Raw genomic sequence first — 21,049 nt, 5'->3', positions numbered from 1 at the left:
CAAACAACAAATAATAATAATAATAATAATAATAATAATAATAATAATAATAATAATTTATTTTTTCTATCCCGCCACCATCTCCCCGAAGGGACTCGGGGCGGCTAACATGGGGGCACAGCCCAAACAGAAACAAAGTATAAACAGTTTAAAACTCATGGCAAAAATTAAGACCAAAGATACAACAATCATATAAAATAATCAATTAAAGACATTGCATACAATAAGACATAAATAACCAAGCAAATAAAGTAATAATACTTTAATAATACTTGAAACTGCAAGGCCATTAAATGCTGATCAAGGTGGCACGTGCAGACAAGAGTTCTTTCTCCCACCCTGGACATTATTCCACAGGCATATAAACCTCACTTACTTAGTTTCCAACAGATCCCTCAACCTCTGAGGATGCCTGCCACAGATGTGGGTGAAATATCAGGAGAGAATGCTTCTGGAACATGGCCATACAGCCTGGAACACTCACAACAACCCAATCTCTATTTCCTAGGAGGGAACTGGTAAGACCACCTATGAGTATTCCTTGTTTTAAAAAATCCTGTGAAATCTATGGAGTCACCGTAAGTTCAACAAATTAGTAAGGTTTATTCCTGAGTAAGGCTGAGAGAGAATGACCTTTACAGTGGATTTCCCTATTTGAACAGGGATTTGAACCTTGGTGTCTTAGGTTCCTAGAATGGCATGCAAACCACTACATCAAAGCAACTCATAAGTTTCCAGTGCAGAATGTTCCATGCTCACAATCACAGATAGTTCTTACTATGATGAGCATTCAAGTCAACTGTGAACTTTGGCACCATTATCATAGTGTTGAGGCTCGGATTCGATATCAATTTTTAAAGAAGGCAAACCTTGCAGAACGCCCTAGTGTTGGTTTTCCAATAAAGGAACTAGGATGCAGAGGAGATAGAAATACACAGATTTATTTGCAAATATTTCTGCGGGTGACCATCATGAAAAGGAGTGGCACACCGACTGAGATTTCACATGGGGTATTTATAATATCCTTGCAGGTACAATTCACCTCACAAACATCCTTGTTCTCACGCCCCTTCCTTCTTTCATCTTGTTTCATCTTGCACGTGGCACCATTTGGTCAGACGTTTATCAAAACAACAAACAACAAATGTCCATCTATCAAACTACATCAGAATGCCATCTCTGACTCTTACATCTAAGACTGTTGTTTCTAAGGTTTTATTGCCCTGCCTGCATGTGTGAGTTCCTGGCCAATTGATTTCCTTTGCATCCCCAGCAAGGCGATGGGCTTGTTTGATTGCTGGCCATTTGGTGTTGTTTGTGATAAACATTTCTTACTGACATCTTCTAACTATTAAGAAGACTATTTATTTAATCAAACCATTCTGGATACCATTGCTATTTATGAATCAGATTGAATCAAATTAAATAAAGCCCCTTGTGTCCCTTCAGTAGGGTTTCCTGAGCTTCCAGCTGCTTTCCTGCACATGAAGTCAACATTATCCTTCCAGGTTATTGGAGAACTATCACAAATGTGGCATTTTCTTTGTGTATCCATCCAAACGCTACTTTGTTACCCTTGATGATGATGATGATGATAATGATAATAATAATAATAATAATAATAATAATAATAATAATAATAATAACAACAACAACAACTTTATTTTTATACCCCGCCTCTATCTCCCCAAAGGGGACTCAGGGCGGCTTACATGGGGCCAAGCCTGAATAAGAACAGTAGCAGTATAAAACACAGCAATAGACAAAAACATGCACAATTAAAAAAAATTAAACATTAGCCAATAAAAACAAGAACTAATAAAAACATGGATTAAAACGGAGAGATTGTAAAAGTAGACTGGGTAAAGTGTACCATATAAATATTGTAAACACGAGGTGACTGATAAAGTGCTGCAAATTCTTGGAAGTGCAAATTGGGATGGGAATAGACCCTGTGTCTATATCGAGTTGACAAAGGTAAAAAGTGCAAACCGGTACAAGAATGGTCACAGATACAAATTGTTATGGGGATGAGCAATCTTTATCTAAAGGCCTGGGTGAAGAGCCAGGTTTTCAAGCTCTTTCTGAATGCTACCAGGGTGGGGGCTTGCCTGATTTCCCTGGGGAGCGAGTTCCAGAGCCGAGGGGCCACCACGGAGAAGGCCCTCTCTCTCGTCCCCACCAACCGCGCTTGTGACGCAGGTGGGAGCGAGAGGAGGGCCTCCCCCGATGAATGAAGAGATTGTGCAGGTTCGTAGGGGGAGAGGCGATCACTAAGGTAGAAGGGTCCCAAACCGTTCAGGGCTTTGTAGGTGATCACGTGCACCTTGAATTGGGTCCGGAAGGTGAACGGCAGCCAGTGGAGCTCCTTAAGCAGGAGGGTTGACCGCTCCCTATAATTAGCTCCAGTTAGAAGCAAGGCTGCCGAACGTTGGACTAGTTGGAGTTTCCAGGCCGTCTTCAAGGGCAGCCCCACGTAGAGTGCATTGCAATAGTCCAGTCTAGAGGTAACTAAGGCATGGACCACCGTGGCCAGATCAGAGTTCACGAGGTAAGGTCGCAGTTGGCGCACAAGTTTTAATTGTGCAAAGGCCCTCCCGGCCACGGCCGACACCTGAGCATCAAGCGTCAGAGATGAGTCCAGGAGGACCCCCAAACTGCGGACCTGCGCCTTCAGGGGGAGTGCGACCCCGTCAAGCACAGGTAGCCACCCAATATCCCGATCAGACATACGACTGACCTGGAGGACCTGTGTCTTGTTGGGATTAAGCCTCATCTTATTCGCCCTCATCCAGCCCATCACAGCTGCCAAGCATTGGTTCAGTATCTGGGGGGCTTCCTTGGAGTTCGGTGGAAAGGAGTAGTAGAGTTGGGTGTCATCTGCGTAGAGATGGCACCTCACTCCAAAACTCCGGATGACCTCTCCCAGCGGTTTCATGTAGATGTTGTAGGTTGCCTAGTCAAGGGTTGTTCAAGATACCTCCATAAATAGACATGTGCAGTCATAACATGACATTGTTCTTACTATTTGACTTTGAGTCATCCTATCCTAGGCTCTCCATGAGTCAAGAACGACTTGTAGGCACCCAACAGCCGCAAACATTGGAGACAGGAGAAGCTGAGCTTGACATCCTGACATTTTTGCATCTCAGGATACAAAAGAGCCCCGCCGCCGCAACCAAGTTGTCCTCCAATCATCCTCCAAACACAGACATATGTTTCGAGAAACTTCTCCAGGCTTCTTGGTGGAGTGGGGAGGGGGAAAGAGCTGTTATTCTGATTTTGTGGCACTGCAGCTTACCGTAAGCAAAGCACCAGGATCAAACCAGAAGGCGAACAATTGAAGGGGTGCCTTTTGGCAAGCGTGTTTATGGTAATTACTTAATTGCTTAAGAACTGATTAATAAACAAAACTTGTCTGTGCAGCAACATGCAAATGGCTTGTAATGGAAACTCTTGAGGAAACTCAGCAGGAGGACCCCCTCCCCACTTTCTCTTGTTTCTCAAGGCACAAGACGGAAAAGGAGGAGCCGGAGAAGGAAATCAAGGCGGAACAAAGGCGATTTTGCTCCATATCTTGCCATTGGGACATCTATGCCCAGTCCAGGCTCAGTCTGGTGGCCACCAGTCAATGGTCAATCTGCTTTGGCTTTTAATTCAGCTTTAAAGAAGTAATCTAAGGCACTGCATCAAAAGAAATTGCAACAGGGTAAAATGTAAGGTATTGCACTTAGGCAATATAAACAACATGTTGTCGAAGGCTTTCATGGCCGGAATCACAGGGTTATCATGTGTTTTCCAAGCTGTATGGCCATGCTCCAGAAGTATTCTCTCCTGACATTTCGCCCACATCTATGGCAGGTATATACCTCACAACCTCTGAGGATGCCTGCCATAGATGTGGGCGAAACATCAGGAGAGAATACTTCTGGAATATGGCCAAACAGCCCGGAAAAATACACAGCAACCCAATAAAAACAACATATAATCTATAGGATAAGTGGCACCTGCTTTAAAAATAGCCCATATGAAAGGGATCTAGCTGAACATGAATAAACAAATGGTGTGATGCAGCTGCAAAAAAAAGCCAATATGATTCTATATGATGATGATGATGATGATGATGATGATGATGATGAAAATGATGATGATGATGATGATGATAATGGTGATGGTGGTGGTGATGATATAGTGATATGATACTTCTCCCTCTCCTGGACATCCTCCTTCTATCTACAAAATGCTTCTCTTTGGAGAAAGTTTTATTCTGAACATGTAGCTAAAACAGCCAATGCAATTCTAGGCTGCATGAAGAGGAGTCTAGTGTTTATATTGAGAGAACTCATTTTTGCATGGACAGACAGGGATTGGATCAGACAGGTTTCTTCCACCACTATTGATTCTATTATGATTCCAAGAGACTGAATCAATTCAGGGCATTGGGTTTAAGACCATGGATATTTCTTTTAAATTTTACCCTGAACTTTGGTAGACTAGCTCTGGGATAGGATTAGTGTTGCTTTAAGTCACAAATGAGTTGAAGGCACACAGCAAGGGCTACCACATCAACAACAATAACCACTACTGCTCGGAAAGTAACACAGATATAAATTCTTTCCTTTCCTTACCTAGTTTATCCATACCTCACAACCTCTGAGGATGCCTGCCATAGATGTGGGCGAAACATCAGGAGAGAATACTTCTGGAACATGGCCATACAGCCCGGAAAACACACAACAACATATAGGATGAGTGACACTTTAAAAACAGCCCATATGAAAGGGAGCTAGCTGAACATGAATAAACGAATGGTGTGATGCAGCTGCAAAAAGGGCCAATACGATTCTAGGCTGCATCAATAAAAAGGATGATGGTGGTGGTGGTGGTGATATAGTGATATGATCCTTCTCCCTCTCCTGGACATTCTCCTTCTATCTACAAAATGCTTCTCTTTGCAGAAAGTTTCATTCTGAACATGTAGCTAAAACAGCCAATCCAGTTCTAGGCTGTATCAAGAGGAGTCTAGTGTTTATATCAAGATAAGTCATGTTTGCATGGACAGAAGGGGATTGGATTAGAGAGGTTTCTTCCACCACTATTGACTCTATTATGATTCCAAGAGACTGAATCAATTCAGGGCATTGGGTTTAAGACCTTGGATATTTCTTTTAAATTTTACCCTGAACTTTGGTAGACTAGCTCTGGGATAGGATTAGTGTTGCTTTAAGTCACAAATGAGTTGAAGGCACACAGCAAGGGCTACCACATCAACAACAATAACCACTACTGCTCGGAAAGTAACACAGATATAAATTCTTTCCTTTCCTTACCTAGTTTATCCATACCTCACTACCTCTGAGGATGCCTGCCATAGATGTGGGCGAAACGTCAGAAGAGAATACTTCTGGAACATGGCCACACAGCCCGAAAGACATACAACAACCCATGAAAGCCTTCAACAACACTTTGGATCTTTTGCCAACAGGATCTTGTTAATGAGACCTAAGGAATCAATTACAGAATTTCCTGGAGGCATCCTCAAACAGAGGATGCCTCCAGGCAACAGAGGCCAGGCTTCCTTTATGCAAATACCCTCACTGATTGGCTTTGCAGCTTCATGGCTACTCCAATCTGCAGGATGCTATCCTTCCCAAATAGGTTTTGTGGCATTTGATTCAAGCTACAGAAAAAGAAATTCCACTTAAACATTAGGAAGAACGTCCTGATGGCAAGAACTGTCTGCTGCCTTGGTGAAGGTTTTAAGCAGTGGCTTGATGGCCATATCGAGAGGGATCGAATTGGTATTACTGCATGACAGAATGGGCTTGGATGGGATGGCCCTTTGGGTTCTGTTTCGACTCTATGATTCCATGACACCATGGACAGCTCCTTTCAAACGTAGACATAAAATCCAGACTGGATTCAATGGCACCTCGACCCCGGAGCCACCAGACTGTGTCCCGGCCCCACATCAATGTCAGGGTCTCTGGTGGGGCATCCATCTGACACAGAAGGAAAAGAGACAGCTCTTTCCCAGCCTTCTGAGCATCATCATCTCCTCTCCCGCTGGCTTTGCAGGGAGGAGAAAATTGACTCCAGACGACTCCAGTCTGCGGCACCCACCGGAGTTGTTCGATGTGTTTCATGACAAAGACCGTCTAAATAGGATTTAGAGATGAGAAGGGTGGAAATCCACACACAAAGGGAAAGAGTCCCCAGGAAGGCTGGCAGAGTCTTCTAAGGGGGAATATGATGTTTGAGGGCTTCGTTCGGAACCAGTGGACCTCCAGTGCCATCTCCTGGCCATTGTGGGTCCAAGTGGGAGGCAGAAATATCCCTGTGGCTGCATTGGGTCTTCAAACAGTTTGTTGAAACCAGATATTCTCAACTAGTGCAATAATTGGCAACCCCAGAAAATGTGGACGTGGCAGCAAAGGATGTCCACCCTGTTTGAAGTCAAACAAGGCAGATGCAGAACCAGATGTTCCAAATATTTTGCAATTTTAAATAAGGCATCATAACTGCAGTCTCCATCATTATTTGAAAGGAGTCCCCAATGTCTGCAGAGGCATAAGTATTGGACTATGATTCTGGAGTGCAGGGTTCGAATCCCAGCCCAGTTATTAAAACCCTCTGCAAGTCACACTCTCTCAGCCCCTGGAAATCCTGTGACAGTGTCATCTTATGGTTGCTGTAAATCGAAAAGGACTCGAAGGCACACAGCAATCGTAATATTTACATGAAAAGGTATCAGAATATTTCCCAGGAAAAAATCAGGAAGTATCTTGTTCAATATTTGTGAGGTTGCAAGACAGTTTTACAATCTTGCAATACTGTGGATTCATGTTTATAATTGTTAATGACCAAAGGTGACATGGAAACATTTGTGAATTAAGTATATAATACTTGTGGAACTTTTAGAGCCCCGGTGGTGAAGTGTGTTAAAGCACTGAGCTGCTGAAATTGCAGACCGAAAGGTCTCAGGTTCAAATCTGGGCAGTAGGGTGAGCTCCCACTGTTAGCCCCAGCTTCTGCCAACCTAGCAGTTCAGAAACATGCAAATATGAGCAGATCAATAGGTACTGCACCCGTGGGAAGGTACTGGCACTCCATGCAGTCATGCCCGTGGCCACATGACCTTGTGATCGAGGTGACCACCCCCCCAGGACTTTGTAAAAGATAGTTCAAAAATCAAGACTTTATGTTCTATATTCCATATATTTATAGTAGAAGGTGATTGAGATTTTTTACTGGAGTTTACTGTGACTCTCTGCACAAAAGGTGTTTGACCTTTTAGCCTGAGGCAAGAGATAACAACTTCATGAATTGTAAAATCATGCTGCTAAAACTCCACTTTTATGAATTTCCATGCTGGGTTCTCCAGATGTTATGAACTTCGTTCTTATCAAATATTTTCAATTGTTTATATCATTCATGATTCCCCTTTATGAAATGTAACTCACTTTTATGAATTCTCCCTTATTTCCATGAAATCTATCTATCTGCCTATATGTATTTGTACTCTTTGGAATCCCCGGAAAATATGTATTTTTCCCAGCCTGGGTTATATTCCAACTTTATTTTATTTTTCATTTTATTTCATATAATTGTCAAATCATGAAATCAAATAGGAAATATTTTGAACTCAACATGAACCCCAGAACCTATCCCTTGACAATAGCAAGGGATGACAATAATATGACAATAGCAACCTTTCCTATGACCCAGGCTTCCTTTCCCAAAAAAACAAAAGGATAATCTGCCACCGCTAAATCCAATCAAATTCAAATTGCATGGACAATATAGGGCTTGAGTCGCCGAATTCGGAGTTGTTGACCTAAAGGTGATTCGCCCCAATGCAAACATTGTCATATCTCACCCAAAGAAATATCCAGGACACCTCAGGAAGGCGCCCTGCAGAGCCTGTCAATATGGCTCATCACCACCCATCTTTGCTTCCACCTCTGACACCCCAAGGCATATCTAAAATCTGTATACGTCACAGAAACCCGGACATCCTTGATTGCTGCCATTAATAAAATAGCACCCTTTAGAAATCAGTCTAGCAGGACTTAATCCTCTGGTTCCTGTCCCCGTCACCTCATTGTTTCGCTAACTCCCGCCTTCTCTCTCCTGATTGGCCCGAGTGGAGATGTAAGGCAGCTTCCTATTGGGCCAATGGAGCGAGGCGGGAAACGAAAGCCCGCCTCGTTCAACCTTCTAGCCTATCAACGATCAGATGGGCGGGGAAGCAGGGCGGGAAATTCAAAGGGCTGTCAGACTGAAATTTTGTATAAATATGGCTTTATTTTGATTGTATGGTACTTCTAGTAAGTCGAATGATCGCTAATAGAGTCCTCTTCAGCTGAATTGCTCATTAAAGACTCCTTGGCGGATTTTCCTTCAACTTTGGCGGACCTTCTTCATTTCGGCTTCAGGTTGTATTGCGGCTCGTATTTTCCTTTTGGCTCCGCCAGGGTCCGTTCTCTCAGGACCGGATCGGGTCTCTCCTTAAGGGCCCCGATCCCCTAAAACGCGGTCGACAACAACCTTGGAGGTGTCTACGGACAATGCCGGCTCTTCGGCTTAGAAATGGAGATGAGCACCAACCCCCAGAGTCAGACACGACTGGACTTAACGTCAGGGGAAAACCTATACCTTTTACTTGTAGAACTAAATGGTTTGAGTGTTGGACTTGAAATCGGAGAGACCAGGATTGTACATACTCAGCCATGGAAGCCAGTTTGGCCAAGTCACACTCTATTATCCTCATAATATGACAATAGCAATTAATAATAACAACAATCGTCTCTCAGTAAATCTTGTCAAGAAACTCCTAGGATTGGGTCACTTTTGCTGCCAGCATGGCACAGGTTACCTTTGCCTTTTCACATCTTCACTTTCCAACAACTCTCTATTGAGTCTGGATCTACACTGCCAAATAATCAAGTTCAGAAACTGGATTATATGGCAGTGTAGATGGAGCCTAAATTATAGCCATGCAATCCTGGCCTGCTCTTTCACCCACAAACTAGCTTTTCTCTCCCTTCCCAGTTGACAATGCATGTTGTTTATTTTTTTCTCAGTCGATTCTGCACCATCTAGCGTTCAGTCTTGTATTTGCAATCTTTAAAAAATCACACTCACTTTTTCAACCAATTCCACTTTTTTGACATTTAGTCCTTTTGCATAAACAGGGAATTCCTGCAGAGTGGTTTGCATGTTGGACTAGAACTTGTTTGGGAGACAAGGATCCAAACTGGACAATGGCCAATCTCCTGTGAACAAATCTTGCAAAGGACATCCTGTCCGAGATTTGCTTTAAGTCAGCAATTACTTGAAGTCACGCAACAGTAATATCATGTGATTCCTGTGCATCTGCAATGATACCAGCATCCTATATATGAAAGTCAATGCATGTTTGCATGTATGTTGGCTTGTTTATATTGCAAAGGGTTCTCTATGGCTCAATGCGTCTTGACCAAACTTGGCACACACACTCTTAATTGCCTAACTTAAAGTAATTGTGGGATTTCAACTACAAAATCTACCTGATTTTGGAGCAAGAGCCCCAAAAAGCTAAAAATGGCAGAATATAGATAGAAAGGATTAGCTACGCCTTCTAGGCATGTATGTATGTAATGCTCAGGCGCAGCCACAAGAGGGCAGCATATATAGATTCGAGGGTTGAATGAAAAGTAATGCCTCCACCTTTGCTACTTGGGTTTGGAGGGAATATTTTAATAAATCAGAAATAATCCTTAGAATGTGCTCTTTAATGACCACTATTCACTTTTCCACATAATCACCAGACAATTGGATACATTTCTGCCAACGATAAACAGGTTTTCTGAAGCCGTCACGGAAGAAGTTGACACTCTGTTTCCGCAACCGGCATCTTTACAGTCCCCATCGTACACAGATCTTCCGAGAGCAAAGCAAAGCAATAATGTGACCCACACGTTCTTGTGAAGTGTCGATTATGCTTGAAATTTCTCTCTGAGTGATACAACGATCATCCTGAATCCATCTGTCAACCTTTTGCTTGTGAAACTCGGTAGTTGCTGTCACAGGACGTCCGACCCTTTGTTTGTCACGCAAGACAGATGTTCCCACCTCAACATCTTTAAACCTACTTGCCCAATGACCCACAGGACTCACATCAACACAATCCCCATAAACAACTTGCATTCTCTGGTGAATCTCCTTTGGGGTGACACCTTCTGCAGTCAAGAATTCAGTGACTGCATGTTGCTTGAGTCGCATTGACCGACCATCTGCGCAGGGTTCCATAAATGGAACTGTGGAGGAGAGTCTACTGAACAATCCAGGACCTGCCACAGACCAGGACTTTCATCTGTTGAGGAGTTATGGTGGAGGCATTACTTTTCATTCAACCCAAAAGCCAAAATTTCTGCACCATGAGACATACAACACAGCCCTGAAGGCCACAGTTGGGACATTAATCCCATAAAGAAATAAGCAATTTAATAAAGATTTATATTTTGTAATGGTCGTGTGCATGCACCTGTGCCTTGTTCTGAGGCTGAGAGAGTGTGACTTCCAAGAAAAGGCTGGATGAGGAAAGAAAAAAAGAGAGTGGAAAAGGTAGAAGGGAAAAGAAGGGAAGGATGAGGGAGGCAGGGAGGGAAGAAAATTATGGGGAAGGAAGGAAAACAGAAGAGGGGAAAGGGTGTATGGCCCAAAGCAAAAAAAGACAGAAAGTAATAAGGAAAGTGAGAGAAACAAGGTGTATCATGAAAAGGGAGGAAGAAAAGAAAGAGCCACAAACAAAAACGCAAACCCAGGCAATGCCTGGTATATACACTAATATGAGGGAAATAAAGACTTTCCCGTTTGTATTTAAATAAGAAAAAAACTTTATTTCCTCACTAATGTTCAGAAGGGGCATTGAGGGTTTCCTAATTGTTTTTATTTTAAAGGCACACACATTTGGCAGCAAGGTGCATAGCAGGAGCGTCACAGCTTCTAGACCACATGAATTCAGACATTCGATCTGAGTTCATCATCTTGGAGGCACTGTTCCAAGGCCAGAACTGGCTCACTTCTCCCAATAAAATAGGATTCACCTGTGGATGCAAACCTCCAACGGAAGGGCTAACAGAAGGATCCAAAAAGGGCCCAGTTTCCTTGTGGTTTGAGGCAAGTAATCTCATCAGCAAAGATGCACAAAAATGGCACATTTTGGGGGAGAATGGTTTATACCCTGTTCTGCAAAGCCCTTCTCCGTTTTCGTAATCAATCCAAAAGACATGGGTTTAAAAGAGAAACAGACTGGGATTTCCCAACACAGTCCAATGAGTTTTCGCAAACTCCAGTGTTTTGGATTTCAACTTCGAGAATTCCTGATTACTGACCCAAACTGCTGAGATTTCCAGAAGCTCAAGTCCAAAACATCTGGAGGACTAGAATTTAGGAACCACTAGTTTAAAGCAAGGTGAGATTTGTCACTTCCAGGTGACGCTGGAGTGTATTTCCCAGAATTCTTCCCCATGGCAATGCAACGGTTACTGGGATTTGCAGTCCAACTAGAGCCAGAGGGCCACATGATTTCCACTCATGTTGTAAGGAATTGAAAAAATATGAGAAAGGATGGGCAGTTATTTCCCATTTAGAGGAAAGAGTGTCTCCATAATGGAAGTAGAAAGAGCTATGGCAAGCCCAGTGCTCTTGACTGTGAGCAAAATCCTTCGCAATTCCATTATTTATTTATTTTCTCAAAAATTAAGATTGTGAAGCCATCTACCCCACGTAACCCACAGACAAAGGTGCAATTTTTAGATCGCGAACCAAGGATTACATTTAGCGCTGCATTTCTGCTGTAGAATGAATGAAGTCTGACACCACTGAAATGTTCGTGTCCCAATGCTATGGGATGGTGGGAGTTGTAGTTTGGTGAGGCACCACCACTCTTAGGCAGGATAAGATAAAGGATAAAGACTTTGTAAAACTACAACTCCCAGAATTCCATAACAATGTGACATGGAGTATAAGTACGTAGTATCAAACTGCATTCATTCTACATGGTTAGATGTACCTTTGGATTGCACACTAATCTCCTGCTCCATTTCTCCAAATAGTGCTTTTCCATGAGAGCCACCCAGGCCTGAACAAAGAACCCAAGGCTTTGTTATAGTACCACAAAGGCTGAAAGTATCTGGAATTTGTAATCTCAAACACTTAGAGGACTGAGCCTTCGAAACTCCAGCCCTGGGCATGAAAGACCAGGCAGCACCAAGGATAAAAGCTCTTTTGCCCATTCAGCACCGAAGGATAAAAACATGGATTTTGCAGGAGTTGCAAAGCAATGCAGCTGAATTAGCAGCCCATGAATTGGAAAAACGAGGGAATAGTCTTTCAGCAAAGTGGCCAAAGTAGCAAAAGGAAACAGAACATAGTTTTATGGGGCATTTGTCCATAGAACAACAGTTTGCTCCTCAAAAGGAGAAGAGGCTCAGATCTGTCCAGAGGTCACATTCACTGGATCAGAAGTCTCCTTGGATCCAGGACACGCTGTGGTTACTGGCTAAACTTGGCTCATGATCAGGGAGCCTTTTTTCCCCTTTTTATCGAGCATCAAAAGCAAGTTCTGGGATTGAGATGATGCTCAGGAGGAATACAGGAAAGCAGGAAACGTGAATCTCATTTTGGAGGAGAAAGGGGAGGTATAAATAAAGGAACTGATTGATTGATTGGCTAAAATTCAACAATCATCCCATTATTTCCAAAGGCAACAAGGAAATGGGGCCAATTCACACACAACGGAGAGGAAGATGTTTCAGATTCAAAAACCAAGAACGAATGCCGTGTTTCTCTTATTAATACAAAAAGGCAATCCCCGTGACAAAAACTAGGTACCAAGGAGATAGATGCCAATGTCCGTCCTGAGCCCCTAACATCTTCCTGTGAAGGTGGCAAAGGGAGAACATGAAGCAATTCCTCTGAAGATAGGGTTGTTGTATGTCTTTCGGGCTGTGTGGCCATGTTCATAGTTTGCAACTGTGATTTCCTCCAAGTTGCAGCTTAAGGAGATGACACCATCATCTTTCTACCATTTTGAATAATTGGCTTTGGTGGGCAGCAAGTTTGCTTTGGAGGTGCATGGCAATCCCAATGCTCGCTTGGGGTGGGAATGGAGGTCCATTGGACACCAGAAAGCTCTGAGATACTTTGACCACCACTAAAGTTTTGGGTAGATGATCAGGACTGTAGAGTTATTGGTGAGAGTTTGGAAAAATCCCTTTTCTTAGATGATGATGTCTAGGATTAGAGATGACTTCTATTCTGAGACTTATCCTTGAAAAAAACCACAAGGCATTTTTGCATGCTCTACTCAGCTAAAATTGATGGGACTCTTTGTCCGAGCAGATTCAAAAAGTGGCACCTCTATCCTTCTAACCCTCCATAGTATCCTTCAAGGCAGGGGTCCTCAAACTTTTTAAGTGAAGGGCCGATTCACAGTCCCTCAGACTGTTGGGGGGGCAGACTATGATGAAATAGTGAAAAATTAGGATTGTTTTTCTGTGCCTTCAAGTCATTTCAGACTTAGGTCAACTCTAACTTAAGAACATAGGTAAACAAAGTGAACTCCAAAGACCATTTAGATGGTCTCATAAGACCATCGGTAAGGAAAAGGACCCTCAAAGTCCATCTAGATGATCTCATAGGACCATAGGTACGGAAAGTGACCTCCAAAAGCCATCTAGATGGTCTCATAAGGCCGTAGCTAAGCAAAGAGACCTCCAAAGACCAGGTAGACTTAGGTCAACCCTAAGTCTAAAGTTTAGGACAGGGGCCAGGTCAAGGACCTTGGAGGGCCGCCTCCGGCCCACGGGCCTTAGTTTGAGGACCCCTGCTTCAAGGTGTTCTCCTTGCTCCTTCTGTGGTCACTAAGAGTGTGCCTACACTATAGAACGAATGTTGTTTGACCTAGCTGCCATGGCTCAGTGGTATTTTTAATGACTCTACTTCCTGCAGAAGCAATCTCGGGTGGGTTTTCACAGCAGAGGGAAGAATCAGCCTCTTCTTGCCAATGGACCAATATTTGCCCCTTCCATGGCTAGTTATTTTCTACTTTTCCCATAAAGCATGAAACCGGTGACTCCTTAGGATATCCCATCCATTTTTAACCTTACCCTTCACATACAGTAGACCAGAAGTTCCCACTCTAGGTCCATCTGGATGATTTGGACTACAATTCCCATCTTCCCCAATCATGGTGGCAGGGATTGGAATTGTAGTCCAATGCCAGGTCAGGGAAGGCCATTCCATCCAGTGCCCCATACAGTTTGGAACCCATACAGTTTGAAAACCTATCCAATTTGATGGGACGTCATGAGAGAAGGAGAAGTTACCCCTGAAGCTTGTGCAAAAACATGGAGGTAGCTGATTGAGGTCTTCCAATTTCGGGAGGCTTCGAGGGTTGGCAACCTCTACCTTCTTGCTAACTGCTGCCATAGATAGGAAGAGAGAAAAGAGGACACAGACCTTGTGGGTCAAAGCCATGGGGAACAATCTGCAAAACAGCCGCTCTCCCATAAAATGGCACCAAAAGACCCGTTTTCTGTGCCCCTCTTTCCTGCAGCCCTTTGATGGCAGAGAAGCACCAACTGTTCCGGTTGTGACCCTTGAGCCCTCTTCTTCGTTATTGGCAGAAACAATCCCTTTACAAAAATAGTAATAATATTAATTAATAACTGTCTTTGGTAGCAAAAAAGTTTCCTGCGTCGGCCGCAGTAGTGCAAATGCGGAGGAAGGAGCCAAGAGGAGGTCAGCCGGGATCCTCGCGTCCACCACTGTCATTTCTTAAAGGGGAAGGAAGACGTCTGGACTTTCAAGGCTGGGACGGGTCTGAAGGAGAGAGGAGGGCAAAGTCAGGGAAAAGAGCAAGAAAAATGCAAAGATTTTTCAAAAGGAAAATATGGCACATCCAGTACACGACCACGGCTGGGAATCAGGTGGGCCATGGCATGGATCAGACCCACATTTTTTGCATTCATAGCCAGTGGCTTCCATAACTAAAGCAGACTTTATTTTTGCTCCAGACTTTGAAAAAACTGTCCCTTATCTGAAATGCATGGCACCAAATTGTGAATGTAATTGTTTTTGTGTAGTTTGAAATTGGTACTTATAGTTTAAAGCTAACTGACCGTGTGCGTGTGTCTGTAATGCAGCAAGTAATTCAGTAATCCAGTAACAGAAGAGTTAACTGCATAGAGTAGAGATGTATGGCTAGAGGGAAACAGTGGAAGATTTCCTATATGTAACAGGACATTCGTCATGTAGTGGAATGTGGGAGGTGACAGTGATTCCCCTTGCGGTGTTCTGAAGGTTGGAGGCACAAATGCTAAGCTCCGGCAAACTGTGTATATATTGTACAGAACTGCAATAAAGTATTAGCCGCTGGTTTCAGCTGACAGCTGGGAAGTCTGGATTTTTATTTCCATGCGACTGAGCAGTTTCGCCAGATCGTTGGAGAGAGGAGAATTGAGACCAGGAGGTGACTGGGTCTCAATTTAACAATTTCATAACACAAATGCCTTCCATATTTCAGATTTTGGAATACTTGCATATCCGTCATGAGATATTTTGAAGATGGGACCCAAGACACAAAATTCGTGTATGCTGCATAGACACCTTATCTATATAGCCTGAAGGTAATTTTATACACAACAGAATTCATCATGTTGTATTGGACACCAAGGTTGTGTACACTGAACCATCACAAAGCAAAGGTGTCACTATGGACACATGGACAATTTCACGATTCTGTTAGCAACAGTCTGCGGTGTTTACAATGAACTCTGCAGAAGATGCTTCAGCTATGCTCCACAAAAAGGGAATCAATCAGTTTAGCAAGCTTTGCAAGTGCTGATGTATTATCAATATTTCTTATTTTTATACCTATTTTATATATCTGGGGTCATGGAAAAAAATTCCCTTGGGCACATCCCATTCTCTCATCCTTCCTCAAGATACAAAGGGCCTACTGTAGCTCCCAAGAACACATCTACAGTTGTCCCTCCACTTTCACACTCGTGGTTTTGATTACCCTATGTAACACGATTTTTGTTCGTGGGTTATAAATGTCATTTCCTAATTGGTTCTATCGTATAAACTTGGGAAAGGTTTATTAGAAGATACAAGGGAGCTGTGTCCATAACCCACATGAAAGCAACAGGGCCACTATATCTTCATCTCCTGATGTATTTCTGTATTTTGGACCCTTCATTTATCTACCATCCAATGCTTGAAACACAGCATATGGAAATAATTTTTCTACAAGAGAAACAAGGACAAAGTAGCACTCACCTGTGAGGTGGCATTGGCCTGTTGAGGAAGAAGAAGAAAAAACAGATTGATTTCAAGTTTGCAGGCAAATATTCATTGCAGCAGTTCTCAAATATATAGGAGAAATTTGTCCTGCATTCCTCATCTTCCTATGGTCAACCTAAGCTTTGGAGAATTTGTGTATTTTGTCCTCAAAATGTCATATTCTGGATTAAATCCAGATATCGAGCACAAGGGGGGAAGATTAAGACATATATGAGATGGCAATCTCTTGTGGCCACAACTGTAAGCACAGTGGTTTGTTGACATGTCTCTCAATATTTTGATTTCTACGCAAATTTGAAAAGTATTGATCTTTCCTTCTTTGTTTCATGGCTTTGAATTCTTGCATATTTATAAATTACTATGTTTCTATTTTAGGATTTAACGCACCAGAGGACAGAGGATAACACTGGGTTCATCTACATTATATAACACTATGTAACACGATTTTTGTTCCTGGGTTATAAATGTCATTTCCTAATTGGCTCTATCATAAAAACATGGGAAAAGTTTATTAAACTGCAAAAACTTTGTTCTTGCAGAAAAATCCTTCAACACTTTTTGCTATAGTTTTTCAATGAATATCTCATCGAGTCTCAACCAATTCAATATACCATATATACTCGAAGATAAGCTGAATTTTTCAACCCCTTTTTTGAGCTTAAAAAGCCTCCCTCAGCTTATAATGGGGTCAGGACATTATTATTAGTATTATTGCAAGAAAAATACTTATAAAAGCATTTTCCCCTGAAATATTTGTTAATATCTCCTACAGATATATAGGTATTTCCCCCTGCAAGCCTTTGCAATCCCTATGTACCGATATATCTATATCTATATCTATCTATCTATCAATATACATTAATTTTATATATGAATTTTCCCCTCATATGTTTGCAGGTATTTCCAAATCCTGTATACATAATTTTATACATACATACATACACACACACACACACACACATACATTATATCTAGCTCTGCATTGTTTATATAGGCATTGAATGTTTGCCTGTTCCTATGTTGGAAGCCAGCCACAAATACAAATGAAGTGTTTATTATTATTATTATTATTATTATTATTATTATTATTATTATTATTATCATCATCATCATCATCATCATCATTTTATTGTTGATACCATATTGTTTTTGTTGACCCTACTTTTCCACTTGCAGAGATAGTTTACTGTTTTTCTTTGAAATACAGTAAATATTCAAAAACATTTAACCTATTGTTGCCTCAATTAATGTAATTTTAATGGTATCTATTTTTTATTTTGATATTTACCTGTAGCTGCTGCATTTCCTTGGCTTATACTTGAGTCAATAAATTCTCCCATTTTTTTGTAGTAAAATTACGTGCCTCAGCTTTTACTTGGGTCAGCTTATACTCCAGTACATACGGTAGTTCGTGGCAGCCACAAAAACAAAGTTTCTGGAGTAGAACAACTACTTTCAAAGTAAGGACCGCACAACGAAACAGGAAATAACACTTTCAAACCAGGAACAGATTTTTTTTTCCTAATTTTATTACATAATGTCATTAATGCAGTTTGATACCACATTAGCTTCATGTCTCGGTGCTATGGAATCCAAAGAGTTGCAGCTTGGTGACAGACCAGCACTGGTCAACAGAGAAGGCTAAGGATCTTGTAAAAATGACAACTCACAGTTTTCGTATAGCATTGAGCTATGGCAGTTAAAGTGGTATCAAACTGCATTCATTTTACAGTGTAGACCAGGCATGGGCAAACTTGGGTCCTCCAGGTGTTTTGGACTTCAACTCCCACAGGCTGTTAGGAATTGTGGGAGTTGAAGTCCAAAACATCTGGAGGACCCAAGTTTGGAAGCTTAGGAAAAGGTTTATTTGGGGTCCTAGAGACCAGTAGAAGATTCTATGAGTGATAGTCACCAAATTACAACCTTTCCAAGACTTGGCCAGCCATGTCTTTGTAGAGACTTACTTGAGGGGTCTTGAGAGGTGGGTCGACGAATTGGTGACATTCGATGTTTTGGGGTGGCTGGGGGGCACCATGACCAGCAAGGTTTGGCCCTGAGAAGATGGCAGCTCTTTGGCCAAAAGTGGGTTCCCCGGAAGCGGCCGGCGGGGTGGTCGGAGCTTTGGATCAACCTGGGAAGGAAGGAGACCAGATTGGAAGAACATCATGGCAGTATGTATCTACAGCAGGCACTTGCAAACTTTGGTCCTCCAGGTGTTTTGGACTTCAACTCCCACAATTCCTAACAGCCTACCGGCTGTTAGGAATTGTGGGAGTTGAAGTCCAAAACACCTGGAGGACCAAAGTTTGTCAGTGCCCGTTCTATAGTCAGTTTTTCACGAGACGCTGACCACTGCATCACATTGGAGGAATGATTGTATTTACATCTACTTTGAATTACATCACTGCTGAACACTCATATCTCTTGGGACATGTGTATTGTGTTCACATCCCATAATAATCAGTGAGATGAACATTACCATGCTAAAATCGTCTCCTTGGGTGTGCTTTTAGCCGTTAATTGATCTCTTGGTAACTATAGTTCAAAATCGACCAGCAAATTAGATACACTCTCATTATTTTGATCTCCATTCCTATCTCCTGACTATTTCTACATTCCTTTGCTTTTCAATGAGACATAATCCAGAACTGCAAGAACCATCTCAAATTTGATCAACTTGGACTTGTAGTAACCCTATCCTAGGGGGTTTTTTTTTCTTTTGCACGTTAAATTGACCAAGGCCTTCCATAAGGTTTTCCATGAATCTGAACCCTGGTCTCCCAGAGTCCTAAACCAACACTAAAACCACTACAGAATAATACCAACAGTTTCCATTGCCTTTCCCTGAAGCCAAGAGTATCATTTAGGATAGGCAGGGCTGTGGCGCAGGCTGGTTAGCAGCCAGCTGCAACAAATCACTCTCACCAAGAGGTCATGAGTTCGAGGCCCACCCGTGCCTCTGTCTCTGTTCTATGTTATGGCATTGAATGTTTGCCTTATATGTGCAAACATTCAGTGTTATGATTGAGCCTCGTGGCTCTGTTACTGACAGGCGTGGGCGTAAGACTCCTCGAGAGTCAGATACTCTCGAGGAGCGAGAGAGAAAAAGACTGCGAGACATATTTGCAGCACCATCTGATGAAGAGTCTTTCGAGGGGTTTACGGAGAGAATGGAGGAGGGGCAGGTTAGCTCAGAGGAGGATGAGATGGATTGGACTCGGGTAAGGGAGGATTTGGGTGCCACTGGCCATGATGGGGCAGAAGATGAATGGGGACCTTCAGGATCAGATCCATGGCTTAGCTGGAGGGATGGGACGGGATCCACAGCTGGAGATGCTGCTGGGCGTAGTCAGAGGTGTTCCAGCTCTGACGAGGAAAGTGATGAGGAAACGCCCGGGTTAAGGAGGACAGCTGACAGTGATGAAGATTTGTAACTGGCATAAAATGGGGCTTGAGAGCAATTGCAAATTGCGTTGGGCAAGGTAATCTGGGCAAACGCTTGGGATCCGTGTGTGTGTGGGACGCTTCCCTGAAGACTTGTGTGCTTTCCTGTGCTGAGACGTAAGTTGATTGGAATCCAGGGTCAGACGGCGGGAGGGATTGTGTGGGCATTTGTTTGTGCAAACCTGTGCTTACTCTTATTAGCTTGACCTTCCGTCGTCTTCTTGACGGACGCCATCTCCTGCTTTGAATACCCGGACTGAACTGACCACGGCTTGGCTTCATCCCCTTCTTGGACTTGGGAAAACTACAAACGTCTGCTTCTGGCTTTGAACTACGGAACGGAACTGGTCTACTCTACTGTTGCATTCCCTGGCTGATTTGTTCGTGCTGGAAATCCTGTCTGCTGTGTGTGTGTGGGAGCGACGCAAGTTACTGTAAACACTGTGTTGGCAGCAGAGAGGAATCTGCTGCCAATTAGCTGCATTCTTTGTATCTTTTGTTCTTGGCTCTCGTTTTGTTTATATTCAGGCTGAAGCAAGCAGTTTGTTTTTTACCCGGATTAAACTCCGGTTTAATCCGGTTTATCTTTTGAACATTTATTTTGCCCCTTTTTGCTCCTAAAGGCAAATACTGCCTGGCCCTTGTGTTTTACGGGCTTGTTTTGAGTTCTGTAACCTAATAAACTCTGTTACTTTGAATCTCGTGGCGTTCTGTCCTTGACAGATTGCCCAACGCCATTAAAAAGTTTATTGCAGCAATAAACCCGTCAGGAAGACGATGGATGAATTAAGGGCCAAGTTTGACCAACTGCAAACGGCTCTTACCGTAAGCCAAACAGCTTTTGCTGTGAAAGGACATGTTTTGACTCCTGAACGCTTTGACGGAACCAGGTGCAAGTTGCCAACCTTTTTGGCACAAGTGGAGCTTTATTTTTCTCAGCTCAGCGTTCATGCTTTTCCTACAGACACTAGTAAGGTGGCCTTTATTTTGAGTTTGTTGACCGGTTCCGCAGGACAATGGGCCACTAATTTAATTTTGGGCAATGACCCAGTCAAGGACAATTTGAATGATTTCAAAAAGTTGTTAATTGATACTTTTGGGGATCCTCTCCGCACAGAGAATGCTGGGTGGGCTTTGTATCGGTTAAAACAGGGAAAGGGGACTGTTTTGGATTACTTAAATAAGTTTAACATGTATCGCCACCAGCTGGATTGGGGGGAAGATGCATTCATGCTTTTATTTACTGCTG

At 42.7% G+C, this 21,049-nt stretch overlaps 1 protein-coding gene across 1 annotated transcript in view; it reads right to left on the bottom strand.

Annotated features, from left to right (window-relative positions):
* Positions 1 to 12,814: 12,814 nt before the first annotated feature.
* adam33 (ADAM metallopeptidase domain 33) overlaps positions 12,815 to 21,049 on the bottom strand; it is a 117,395-nt gene continuing 109,160 nt past the window's right edge. The window contains exons 22-24 of the mRNA XM_062982306.1: positions 18,321 to 18,487; positions 16,333 to 16,350; positions 12,815 to 14,871 (exon numbers count right to left, since the gene is read on the bottom strand). Of these exons, the coding sequence (XP_062838376.1) occupies positions 14,820 to 14,871; positions 16,333 to 16,350; positions 18,321 to 18,487 (237 nt within the window). The 3' untranslated portion in view covers positions 12,815 to 14,819. The remainder of the gene's footprint in view (positions 14,872 to 16,332; positions 16,351 to 18,320; positions 18,488 to 21,049) is intronic.

This window comes from Anolis carolinensis, chromosome 5 (assembly GCF_035594765.1).
Source record: "Anolis carolinensis isolate JA03-04 chromosome 5, rAnoCar3.1.pri, whole genome shotgun sequence".
Classification (NCBI taxonomy): Eukaryota; Metazoa; Chordata; class Lepidosauria; order Squamata; family Dactyloidae; genus Anolis; species Anolis carolinensis.
This window is presented reverse-complemented; position numbering and strand designations above follow the sequence as displayed.